This window comes from Camarhynchus parvulus, chromosome 1 (assembly GCF_901933205.1).
Source record: "Camarhynchus parvulus chromosome 1, STF_HiC, whole genome shotgun sequence".
NCBI lineage: Eukaryota > Metazoa > Chordata > Aves > Passeriformes > Thraupidae > Camarhynchus > Camarhynchus parvulus.
In genome coordinates, this window is record NC_044571.1 from 85,575,341 (window position 1) to 85,587,528 (window position 12,188).

The 12,188-nt window shown below is 44.8% G+C and overlaps 2 protein-coding genes across 3 annotated transcripts in view; both read left to right on the plus strand.

The window, feature by feature from the left end:
• Positions 1-1,761: 1,761 nt before the first annotated feature.
• Positions 1,762-5,470, plus strand: KCTD14 (potassium channel tetramerization domain containing 14). Of its 2 annotated transcripts, none has more exons than XM_030956499.1 (2): positions 1,762-1,830; positions 4,799-5,470. In XM_030956499.1, exons 1-2 carry the CDS (start codon positions 1,762-1,764, stop codon positions 5,468-5,470), a joined length of 741 nt encoding a protein of 246 aa, XP_030812359.1. The 2 variants fall into 2 exon arrangements, with proteins under 2 accessions (XP_030812359.1, XP_030812371.1); XM_030956511.1 differs by having other exon boundaries at positions 1,762-1,821.
• A 3,349-nt stretch (positions 5,471-8,819) lies between these two features.
• INTS4 (integrator complex subunit 4) overlaps positions 8,820-12,188 on the plus strand; it is a 32,826-nt gene continuing 29,457 nt past the window's right edge. The window contains exons 1-3 of the mRNA XM_030956387.1: positions 8,820-8,903; positions 9,714-9,908; positions 11,877-11,994. Of these exons, the coding sequence (XP_030812247.1) occupies positions 8,850-8,903; positions 9,714-9,908; positions 11,877-11,994 (367 nt within the window). The 5' untranslated portion in view covers positions 8,820-8,849. The remainder of the gene's footprint in view (positions 8,904-9,713; positions 9,909-11,876; positions 11,995-12,188) is intronic.

Consider the following 12,188-nt stretch of genomic DNA (forward strand, 5'->3'; position numbering starts at 1 on the left):
TGTCCATGAGCACAATGCAGACTTTTTCCTTATATACCATGCTGTCAATTTTCATAATTAACATCTCCCCCAGGAAGATTTTTAGGAAGCATTGTATTTGTCTGAGCTTTTTCTTTTGGTTGCTGGCAAAGGGAAGCATCTTGAAACAAAAGAGAGTGAGGCAAGGTTGGTAGAGAGGATAACATCTTTTATTACACCAAGAGAAACTGGAAAAAAAAAATGGAAAAAAGACCCCAAGAAAGTTGAAGCAGAACCTGACAGACATGGGAATGCCTCGTGTGCCCGAAGACATGGATAGTTTCATCCATCTGTATCAGCTGATCTAATAAAAGATATTGTCTCTCATTACAAACATTAAGTTACATCTCTGGACAATCATGCTCATGGCAATTTTGCCACCAGAATGAAACAAAGACACAGAAGTGATGAGTGCCCTGAAGACAAATTTGGAAGCAACAGTGCACTTAGAATCACCTGGAATGAAATAAAGGAGACCCTGAAGGGCTGTGGTCTGGTTCTGGAGAGGTTATTTAGGCTAGCTCTGATGTAATACTCTGTGTTTAATAAATTAACACAGACAGAGAGTATCGTCATAGAATCACAGAGTGGTTTGGATTAGGGAAGGAAGCTCAAAGACTATCTAGTTCCAACCCCCCACCTCCCCAACCCCGTCATAAGTAGAGACACCTTCCACTAGAACAGGTTGCTCCAAGCCCCATTTAACCAGGCCTTTAACATTTCCAGGAATGGGGCATCCACAGCTTTCTCAACCTGTGCCAGTGTCTCATCACTCTCACAATAAAGAATGTCTTCCTTATATCTAATCTAAATCTCTCCTCTCTTATCTTCAAGCTGCTCCCCCTTGTCCTGTCATGATGTGCTCAGGCAAAAATTCACTCTCCTTTTTTTATAAATCCCCCTTTAAATACATTCAAGTTCACCTTCACTACATCCTTATGAGTGTTTTGATTTTGTGATAGTCTTACAACCACTAAATCTGTGGTGCCGCCCACATTCTATATTTGGTGGATACAGGATATTAGAAAACAATGTCATGTAAAGATAAAAATCAAATATTTATGGCCAATTTAAGAGTTTATGTTCAAGCAGAGATTCAGGTTTGGTTTTATTTACCTTGCACAAATTACTCAGTGCCCAGTGACTGTATGGGTGAGGAAGAAAATGCCACCACCTTGGACAGACTGTAGACACCCTGTAGATCTGTCATCAGTGTGAGTGAAAAATGGGATTGGTGAAATTGTTTGGGATAAACTGTGCTTTGAACCAGCAGTGCATGGAGGCCAAAAAGCTGTGAAAATGTTTACTGGTTTTGATACAACCAGTTGTCAAGGCAGAGGCGGAACACAAGCACAGGGTTCACAGCAGGTGCCTCCCTTGGAAGGGAGTATTCGGCCCTCAGTCACCACTCACATAGCAGCACACGAGGTGTGTGCTGGCAGCCAGCCTGAGTCCACCCTGCACCTTGCTGGTTGCCAGAAAACTAATGAGCAAATACTTCCGCTTTCAGGCTGTCCCCTCCCCTCTCCCTACACCTGCAGCTAGAACCAGGATTCTGCCTGGGACAAACTGGAACCTCCGTGGCAGCAGCTGGGTTGGGAGCGGGGGAAAGCTGACCCAAGGAAGAAAGACCAAGTGAAAGAGGATTGGAGCACAGCTGGGAGCCATCCTGTGTGTGGGGTAGGACGCCAGCACTGAGCAGCAGGTTTTCCCAAACAGCTGAGTCCTCAGCTCCTGGGGAAGATGAGCATTTCATCGGAGCACAAGCCTCTTGGGAAGCAGGTCACCGGCAGCCTGCATATGGTGAGTAAGGTATGTCCTCAAGGGCACAATTCCCTCATGCAGGATCAAAGCACCCCTGTTGGGCTACATTCAAGTGGGTTTTTTTCCCCCCATATGCTAATCTGAAGATACCAGGCCTTGCCAAATATATCCCTAAGAAGAAGATTCCAGTTAAAAAGCTGTGCCTGTGTGCACCTGTTGTGTTACTGGAGGGCCAGGTCTCTCACAGGCATGCAAGATCTGACAACAGCAAATTACCAGAGCAGTTCTTCTCCTTTAGCAAGAAATTGAATTCAATTAATATGAACTTTATTTGGTCAGTTCCCTAAATAAAAGCCTGTTGTAGGTTTTGGGGTTTTCAACAAGTCTTATGAGTCTCTAATGATGTCAAAGCTGCCCTGTGTTGTTGACATGCAAGATCATCAGGTGGGAGCAGTAGTTTTTCTAGCTATAAGGAAAACTAATGGCAGTCTCAGACTAGAAGCATGTTACTAGGTAGAAATCAGTGATGAGATTATTTCTTCTTAGTCTCCTCTGTCCTCAGTCCATTGCTAACCAGTTTGTCTTCTTGCTTAAAGCTGAACAATCTCTTCTCCAGACCTCTCTGTATTAAGAAAACCAACCTTCCTATGTTGCACTTTTCAGATGTAAGGTGCAAAATGCTTCCCTATGGAAGTAACTGTTTTACAGATCAGTAAACTGGGGCACAAATAGATGGAGTGACTTTCCTGAGTGTCACTTTCCTGGCTAATTAGAGAACTGGGAATCAGCTGGTGCCAGTACTTCCAGTACACTGGGAACGTTTTTGATGCCAGTTTTAAAACCATTAATCAAGATGCAAGAACATTAAGTTGGGCTACTGTATAAAGGAATAAATGTTATCCATTTGTATTAATGACAAACAGCATGAAACATCTGACCTGCCATCTGAAAAAGGAGCAAAGGCTCAAAAGCCTGAGACTCTCCTGTCAAATGGTCCCTGGTAGGAAGTGCTGTTAGTAGCTCTTGGACTAATAGCAAATCTCCTAGGGAGAGACTTGACTACAGAAACAGCTTTGGGCTGTGTTTTTCAGTACGTGGAAATCACAAGATAGTCTCAGACAGAATAGTACTTGTCTTGACCCAAATATAAATGATTGCTCTTGAAATGAAACTACCCACATTAGTGCAAAGCAATATTCCAGCGGGGTCTTTGGCCTGAATCTCCTGTTACTTCCCTGCTTTGCTTAGGATGCAAGCAAATTTCTGCTAAATCTGATAGTTTGCTCCTGTTTAAAGGGAAGGTCTCCCATTGCACCAGGCTGTCTGTTCCTAGTCCCATCCTTTTGTCAGCTCTGTGCTCATTAAATCCTCTATCAGCCAATCCAGCTCACTAAGATGAAGGAGAGGCAGAGCTGGCAAGGGGTGAGCAAGAGAGCACATAGAGAGGTACAAGACCAGGACAGGGAGAGGCACAGGAGCCCCCCCCTTCTCTTGGTGTGTGCTGTGAGATCAGCTCACGTCATCTCGTGGGTCTGTACCCATGTGATCCAGCTAAGCACTTAAGTACACACTTCATCTGAAGCATGTGACCAGCAGCACTGAGGCAATTCCTTTCGTGATCCGATCCAAGAAAGTGCAGGTGAGCTTCTGGAAAATAGGGTTGTTTATTGACTGACGCCTTCCCAATGGCAGGTGTGGCCCCAGCCTGGCTTGTGACTTACATTACAATAGTGCTGGCAGGAGGAAAAGAACTCTCTTCTTTCATTCTTTCTTTCTTTCTTCCCTTTTCTTCTCATCTGCTGAGTACTACATAAAATGATCAAGTGCAAAGGGAAGCTAGTAAAATTTTTCAGAACTGAAGATATAAGAAGGTCAATTTAAAAAGTCCAGCTTTCCAGGTATTCAGGCCTCCTTCAATTCACACAGTGGTGTTAATACAGATGGTTAAAAAAATGCAAACAAACACACAATCTTTACATTTTTCTATTTTAAGTCCATGTCAGTTGCATGAAATATTTCCTTTGCTTCCTAACTAAAGCCATCATACATTTTTAGGTGCTTTGCTAAACAGCTTCTGTCCTGCACCTCTGACATGATGGATTTTTGTGTCTTACTTCAGTGTTTGCAGTTGAACCCCCAGATGAGTAGAAGCCAATTCCACCTATTTATAAAGTTTTAAAGGTTTTAGTTTCTCCTTTAAAGAGGAAAGAACAGTTCAGATTATAAAAATGAAATAGCACAGCTTTGGGCTCTATCTTTGTCCCTGTGCACATGGGGTGGGTGAGAGCTCACCTACTGCTCTTGCTGTAGGTGGCCCACAGGGACAATGATTGTGAGCTACTTAGGAGATCAGTGTTGGATCCTGTAGTCACACCCAGCTTTCCTGGGCAGGGTACTTCTTTTCCCTCTTTCCCACCAGGAAAATGACACTTTCCTACATCCCAAAGATGAGGTGAGGACTTAGCCATTTAGAAATGTCCAAGTCTTTGCTGCCCTGGTGGTGAGAGCTGTATAAGCATCCTGCCTCTGCTTTTTGCAATAAATCAGGTGGAGGTTCCCATTTGATACCTACAAAATGGGAGCTCATATTGCTCTTCACATCATCATTCCATCCTCCAGCAGTAGTAATTACATATCCTCTGAACAGAGAGAGACATAGTTCTCCCAGGATTTTAGAAGCTGTGGGAAACTTAGAGGAAAGAATCCAAACAATTATTATCTCTATTTCTGTAAGCATTGTTTATAGATATGGTTCTCCAGAGTGTGCTATTCATAGTTCACCAATAGTGTGAGAGAAGATTTCTAAAGGCCAATCAGGTCTTAGGTCCACCATTGTTTTTATAAGAACTGTAGATTTCTAAAAATAGTGTCTTTTCATGCCTTCTAATGATGGAGTCTCTGTATAGCCTTTGGCTGTCCCCAGTACAAAGTACATCTATCTTTTCCTTGACACTTCCATGTTGATGACCTCAGACTGATAATGCACATGGCTTTTTGTAACTATTTTTTTTTTCAGTTGTCACCAATTGTGGAGTTAAATGTCGGCGGGGAGATGTACACGACAACACTGAGCACTTTGAAGAAACACCCTGGCTCCAAGCTGGCAGAGATGTTCACCGGTCAGCCCAAGCTCAGGACTGACTCCGAAGGGAGGTTCTTCATCGACAGGCCAGGCACCTACTTCAAATACATCTTGGAGTACCTGCGCAGTAACCAAGTGCCCACCCAGTGCATCCAAGACGTCTACAAGGAGGCGTTGTTCTATGACATAGAGCCTTTGATCAAGCAGCTTGAGGACTCCCCGCAGATCTTTGGGGAGCTCGTGGCAAGGAGGCAGTTTCTGGCTCGTGTGCCCAACTACAGTGAGAACATCGAGCTGATGATCCACATCGCGAGGGCGGAAGCGGTTGCGTCCCGACAGTCCAGCGTCATCGTATGCGTGGTCAGAACCGAGGAGGATGCAGCCAGGTGTCAGGATGCCTTGAACAGTTTGGACATGGATAAAAAATCTGTGGTGAAGTTTGGCCCCTGGAAGGCTGTGCCCAGTATTTCTGATCTGCTGGACTGCATTCAAATGGATGTTGAAGCCAAAGGGTATAAAATATCCTTTCAGCCCCATGTTGCTGAAAAAGGTTTTCGTTTCAAATCGCATGACTACTTCTACAAGTTCCTGTTCACCTGGTGGTAGCAAAGTACCCCCATTGACAGAGAACATCAGAAAGCAATCACTGGAACAAATGAACCTGGACTGTGGAGACTAAACCACAAGCTACCAGAGGGACAGGAAGAATAGCACAGGCCGACAAAAGGATCTCCTTTGGCTGTTTTCCATATCAAAAAGTGCTTAAGAGCCACTTTACTTGGGGTTTAGGGGATAACTTTTTAGAAGTTTTAAAAGGCTCCAGAAAAAGGAGGACTTTTACTCTTCAGTGTTGCTTACTATTCATTCAGTTCAAAGAGATGTATCTGTGAATTGAGCCAACCTCACTCACCTTAAGGGAAATTAATAATCCCAAATATGTCTGGTGGACATGTAGAGTTGCTCTCTCAGTGCAAATGGGAACAGGCCGCATATGTGGAAATCCTGACTGAAACAATGATATTGCCACATACTCAAATTAAATTTGGTTTCTAAATGGGAAGGCAAAAGCTATTCTTTTCCTGCCTTTCTACACTAGAATCTGGGTTAAAAGGAAGGATTCGGTGTCCTATGATCACTTCTTATTTCTCCAGCAGACAGCCTACTCTCTAGTCAATGTATTTATTACCATTATTTATTCTTTGTTCTGAAGGAAAGACAGAGAACCTCAGCTACGGTCCAGGATCAACAAAAGCCAAAAATACCATCACTGAGTTTATAATTTAAGGACACACACTCCTCTTTCAGACCACACAATCTTAATATTTTTCTTCTGACACTCATTATTAAGATGATGCTATTTCTGACTACATAAGCTCCTGGAAGAATCGGGAAAACCTGCCATGATTTGGTGGGAAGGAAGTGGTACTGAAGCAACAGCCTGCAAGTTCTCTTTTACTGAACACAAGTTGCATTCTACAAGGTGTTTAAAAAATGTTAGAATTTGAAAGTTTATTTTTATACTGGAAATGGCTTGGGTTTAATCACTCTGAGAATCATAATGGCTGATTTGATAAAGACCATATTTCCTTTACTTCTCAGACGATTGATTACTTCCAGTCAAGGACAATAAACATAGAATCATAGAGTGGTCCCCAGGATTTCAAATAAATAAATTTTAAAAATTTTTTGAATGATGCAAAGTGCTTTATTTACTGATATTTCCCCCTCAAGATCCCTGGATTCCAAAGACCTGAAGTTTTGTCTTTAGGATAACAGATTTGAACCACTCCTAATTAAGCTGTGTTTCAGATGTGCTTATCCTAGCATGGACCTCCCCCCAGTGACAGCCGTGAGTCACTCCAGGCTGCAGGGCAGCTCTGCTCTAGGTGTGAAGGGACTCTGAGATCTCTCACTTTCACAGCCTTGGTAAGAATGGACACAGTCAATGTCTGAGAGGACAAAAAGGTTTCAGAAATAGGCTCTTTTGATCCTAACCAAATGGTTGGTAGTGCTCAGCCGGGAAGAAGAGAGATTGAGGAGGCCCTCCCAGTAGGCAAAAGGCTGCTTTAAAGAGATCTGTTACACTTTGTACATACTAAGGGTGGGGAAACTGGCTTAACTCACAACAACAGAGACGAAAATTAGATATTAGGAGAAAAAAAAATCTCAGTATAGAATAGTTAAAGCCTCGTACCAATCAACCTCTTAAGTCTATAGGACCACTGCCATGAGAAACTAATTGGCACACACTTGAATTCTGTGTTCACTTTGGGGCCCCTCACTCCAAGAAGGACATTGAAGCTCTGGAGTGTCCTGGAGAAAGGCAGTGGAGCTGGTGAAGGGTCTGGAGCACCAGTCTGATGAGAAGCAGCTGAGGGAGTTGGGGATGTTCAGCCTGGAGAAAAAGAGGCTCAGGGGGACCTTATCACTCCCTACAACTGCCTGAAAGGAGGCTGTGGCCAGGTGAGGGACAGGACAAGAGAAATGGCCTCAAGTTGTGCCAGGAAAATCATCAGGAAAAATGTATTCACTGAAAAGGTGGTCAGACATTGGAACAGGCTGCCCAAGGAACTGGTCGAGTCACCATTCCTGGAAGTGCTCAAAAAATGTGTGGATGTGGCACTCGGGGACAGAGTTTAGTGGTGGGCTTGGCAGTGTTGGGTTAATGGCTGAACTCGATGATCTTAGACATTTTTTCTGACTTTAGTGATTCTACGATTCTGATGGAAAGAATTTTTCTAATTATTTTCAATTAATTGTTTTAATTAATCATAAGCAGTATATTATTTATTAGCACTGTATTGGTCTTAAGTCACTTTTAGCCAGCACGCAGATAAGTTTCTTTACACAAACTGTTATTGTTAGAGTTTGATTGGGAAAATCATTGAAACTTTAAGCTTTGCTAAACTCGCCCTGATATGCTTTGGTGAACAAAACCTGCAAGAGAGTGATGTATTTCTGAAAGTGGACACAAAAAATGCAGAATTTGTAGATTACAAGGGCATTTTGCAGAAACCAGAAGATAAAAAAGACTCCTTAGTATGTGCCGCAAAACTCCTTACCTGGTAGAAAGATAGCGAAAATACTGAGAAATGGGGACTGGTTAACATGACAAGCAAGAATAAATAACCAATAGAGGACAGAATACTAATTAATGATGAGAATTATATAATTTAGAACCAATGAGTATTCATTTCTTTGTTTGCTAAAAAAAGTAGAAATAGGTGGGAAAGTCGGCTTAAAATCAAATACTAGTGTTAGGAAAATTTATCCACAAACACCAGAGGTTTATGTCCAAAAAGGAGACAGAAGAGTCCTTTTACTTTATTTGAATAAAGGGAGAGGCCTGGGATCTCTTAAATTTTTGGAAGACGAAGCCTCCATTTTATCCTAATTTCCTGGGCACATTTCCCTTCTCTCTTTCCCCATCGGCTGAGGTACTTGAGAGGTGCAGACTTCCCGATACACCTGATACCAAAGATTTCCCTCTAATGTATAACCCTCCCTTTTAAATTTTAATTCTTATGGAATTTAGGGGTTTTTCTTCCCCATTGTCGCTTTCATCTTTCAATGTCTAATTTCATTTATCAGCAAACCCAAAGTTTACTTGTAAAAGCAAATATCTTTTTCCATTCATCAATCAATGGAATCCTTCCCATTGTTTCTTTTATCTCTCAGTGCTAGTTTTATCTACCAGCAGACCTACAGCTTGCTTGTAAAGACAAATCCGTTATTCCTCTCACTAGTGAAACCTGGGTGTACTTTGTGGGCAAACAGCGCGGGGCAGCCGCCCTGGGGCGGGGCGGCCGACTGCGTCTGCCTGCGGGGCGGGCCGCGCCACGGCCGCCATGTTGGGCCCGCGTCCCCATGGCAACGGGAGGCCGCCGGACCATCGAGAGCGGCCTCCGGGCGGAAAGAGAGGCCGCGCCTGGGCCCCTCCCCGCCGCAGCTCTATGGCTCGTCTTCCGGGTTGCGCGGCGGCGTCATGGCGGCGCACCTGAAGAAGCGGGTGTACGAGGAGTTCACCAAGGTGGTCCAGGTAACACCTCCCCCCTGGGCCAGGATGGACGGCTCCGAGTTCTGCTGTGTGGCGGGAGGTGCCGGCGGGTGAGGCGGAGCTGTGGGGAAACCCACCGGCCCAGCACGGCGCCGAGCCTGGGAGCGCCCCCCGCTTGCCAGGCGTTGGGGCTGGGGCGGCCCCTGAGGGGTTGGGGGGAGGGGACGGGTCGGCCCCGAGTTTAGGAAGGCTGGAGCTGCTGGAGGGGAGAGGTCTGAGGCAAGGTGTTCCCCTCAGGGTGAAGAGGGAGAAAGGTTGTGGAGTCTCTCTAACTAGAGATATTTAAGAACCGCCCTGGCGCAGTCCTTGCAGTGTGCTCTGGGATGACCCTGCTTGAGAGAGGGGTTGGACGAGATGACCCTCTGTGATCCCTTCCAACCAGACCCGTTTTGTTGATTCTTTGACCTGAGCAGCGCCAGGACTGCTGCGGGAAAGAGGAAGCATCCCCCCGGCAGCGACTGGGGAAGGAATTACAGCGGCTTTCTGGGCTGCTCCAGGCCGGTGGGAGTGGGAGAAGCTGGTGTTTGCCCTGGATTCGTTGTCTGGTGTTGGAAGCAACTGGATTTGACCCAGCCTAGGGTGGGGAGAGGCCATGTTTTGCAGGGACAGGGGCTGCCTGGGCAGGACAGTAACAGCCACAGCCGTCTGAGGGTGGGTGTCTCCCTGAGACAGCTCAAGGAGGGGCTAGTGACTGCCCTGGGACGTGGGAGCTTCCTTCGGCCTCCCCATGTTTGGTCTGGGTTGAAGTGGGTCTGGATACGCTGTTTCTGAGCCCTGTCCCTCTGCCCACAGCAGCAGCATGAGGACCTGTCCACCAAGAAGCTGCGGCTGACCAAGCCCAGCAAGTCGGCAGCGCTGCACGTGGACCTGTGCAAAGCCACCTCGCCTGCAGATGCCTTGCAGTACCTGCTCCAGTTTGCCAGGAAGCCCGTGGAAGTGGAGAGCGTAGAAGGGGTTGTCAGGATCCTGCTGGAGCATTATTACAAGGTGGTGAAGCTGGGAGCCAAACATGCTTGCTCCTTCTGCTCCTGTTTGCTTGGTGTGTGGGGTGTTGAACAGGGGCTCACAGGCTCCTCCTGTGTTTCTGCCTCCCTTGCCAACAGCCTGGGCTGAGAGTGAACAGCTATAGCCCTTGACCCAAGTGATTTCTGATTGTGATACTTGGTCCCTGTGCTGATGGTTTCAACAGCCTGTGACAAGTTATCCCTGCTCATGGTCTGTGTGGAATTTAGCTTGGCAAAGGACAAAAGATCTGTCAAGGTTTCCAGGGAACTGGAACTTTTCCAGCTGGGAACCTAGCTGTCTAGAGCTGTTTCAGCTTTATCTAACACTTTCCTGACTGATGTGTCCTTACTGTATTCTTAATTTTCTCTAGCAGTGGAGAAACCTTTTAGCTATTGCTTATGTGGTAAAAACCAGCACTTTTAAAATCACAGAATAGTGGAATGGTTTGGGTTGGAAGGGACATTAAAGATCATCCACTTCTGACCCCTCTGCTAGGGCAGGGACACCTTCTGCTACCTTCTAACCTTCTGGGTTGTCCAAAGTTCCATCCAACCTGGCCTTGAGCACTTCAGGCATGAGGCAGCTTCCCTGGGCAGCCTTCTCTGGGCCAGTACCTCACTGCCCTCTCAGTAAAGAACTTCTCCCTAATATCAAATCTATGAATAAAACTGTCAGGGATCGGTCTCTTCTCCAATTAGCAAACAGTAGAACAAGGAAATGGCCTCAAGCTGCTCCAAGGAGGTTTAGACTGGATATTTGGAAAACTTCCCACACTGAAAAGATTATCAAGCACTGGAACAGGCTGCCCAGGGCAGTGGTTAAGTCACCATCCCTGAAGGTATTTCAAAGATGGGTAGATATGGCACTTGGGGACACAGTTTAGACTTGTCAGTGCTGGGTTAAGGTTGGACTTGATGATCTTAGAGGTCTTTTCAGGCATAAGTTATTCTCTGATTCTATGAAATACAGAGTTCCTGGTCAAATAACACAGATTATTTGTGCTTGGAGTTTGTTTGTAGCCTGTATTAGAAGAGAGACTCATGAACCTGCAGACAAGATCACACTGGCAAGAGCACAGCCTGTTACAGAATCCAGCTTTTAAAAATACTGCTTTCAAAACTACCATAGCTGATGTTATTTTACTTACAGACAAAAATTTCAAAAGAACTTGTTTCCTAGTACTTCATAACACTTACACTTTCCCTTATCATCCAGAAACCTGACCCTGAAAGCTGTAACTGCAGTAGAATTTTTGTGATGATTTATTTGTTTGAAGTGTCATTGTTTTGTTTAAGATGGTCTTGTAGCCTCCTGTTCCTTCATCCCGCTAGATTTTGGTAGGGCAGTCCCCATGCAGTCCTGATGACAGTGTCCATTGTTCAAATGCATAACTTCAGCCCTAAAATAAAAAATGCTTCTCAGTTCAGTTGCGAAAGGGGACTGTTACCTTGGGTGTCACATTTGTCACTTGTAGGCTGTGTGTGGCACTGAAGTCTCTCTTAAACACTGACAGATATAACAGTTGTAACTGTAAAATTTCTTGTCCGAAAGATGGGATATTTGTTACTGTAATTTTTCTGCAACTCTGTGTTCAGTGTTGCACAAATGCTTGGTAAGATCCATGTATGACATCCAGATGACTTTCTGCCTTTCTACTCTGCATTGGATATCCTTGGCAATACAAAGAAAGAGGGACTGTCAGTTATGACCAGAAGTCTTGTGTGCATGAGTCTATGGCAGTCTCAAAATAAATCTTTAGAATGCCTGAACTTTTGAAATTAATTTTAAAGGAATATTAATTGTTGAGGCTTACTTATGTGATTATCACCTGTGACAGTGTTTGCTGTTTCTTAAATGAGTAGATGTATGTAGGTAATTTATGCTGTTCTCTTTGTTTTTCTTTAACTTTGTTTTGTACTGAGGGTTTTTTGGTGTGTTATTTCCTTCCAGGAGAATGATGCCTCTGTAAGGCTGAAGATTGCATCCTTGCTGGGGTTGTTGTCAAAGACTGCAGGATTTTCCCCAGACTGCATTATGGATGATGCCATTAACACCCTTCAGAACGAGAGTAAGTCACCCTTTTGATGTGGTGCTTGAGATCAAGGTGGAATCGTGCTGTCAAAGCATTTGGGACAGTGGCAAGGCCTTGCATCTCAGGTGTATGCTTGGCAATTGCTGCTTAGAGTATTTATTTTCTGGTTTTGTGAATGATGACAGATAACACCATGTTTTGAGGAGGACAAGAATGTTCCTCTGACCTGC

Excerpts from the sequence above, each read along its gene's own strand:
- KCTD14 (XM_030956499.1), top strand. The coding sequence starts at position 1,762 with ATGAGCATTTCATCGGAGCACAAGCCTCTTGGGAAGCAGGTCACCGGC. Across the intron at positions 1,831-4,798 it reads GCCTGCATATGGTGAGTAAG|TTGTCACCAATTGTGGAGTT; the intron begins GTATGTCCTCAA and ends TTTTTTTTTCAG.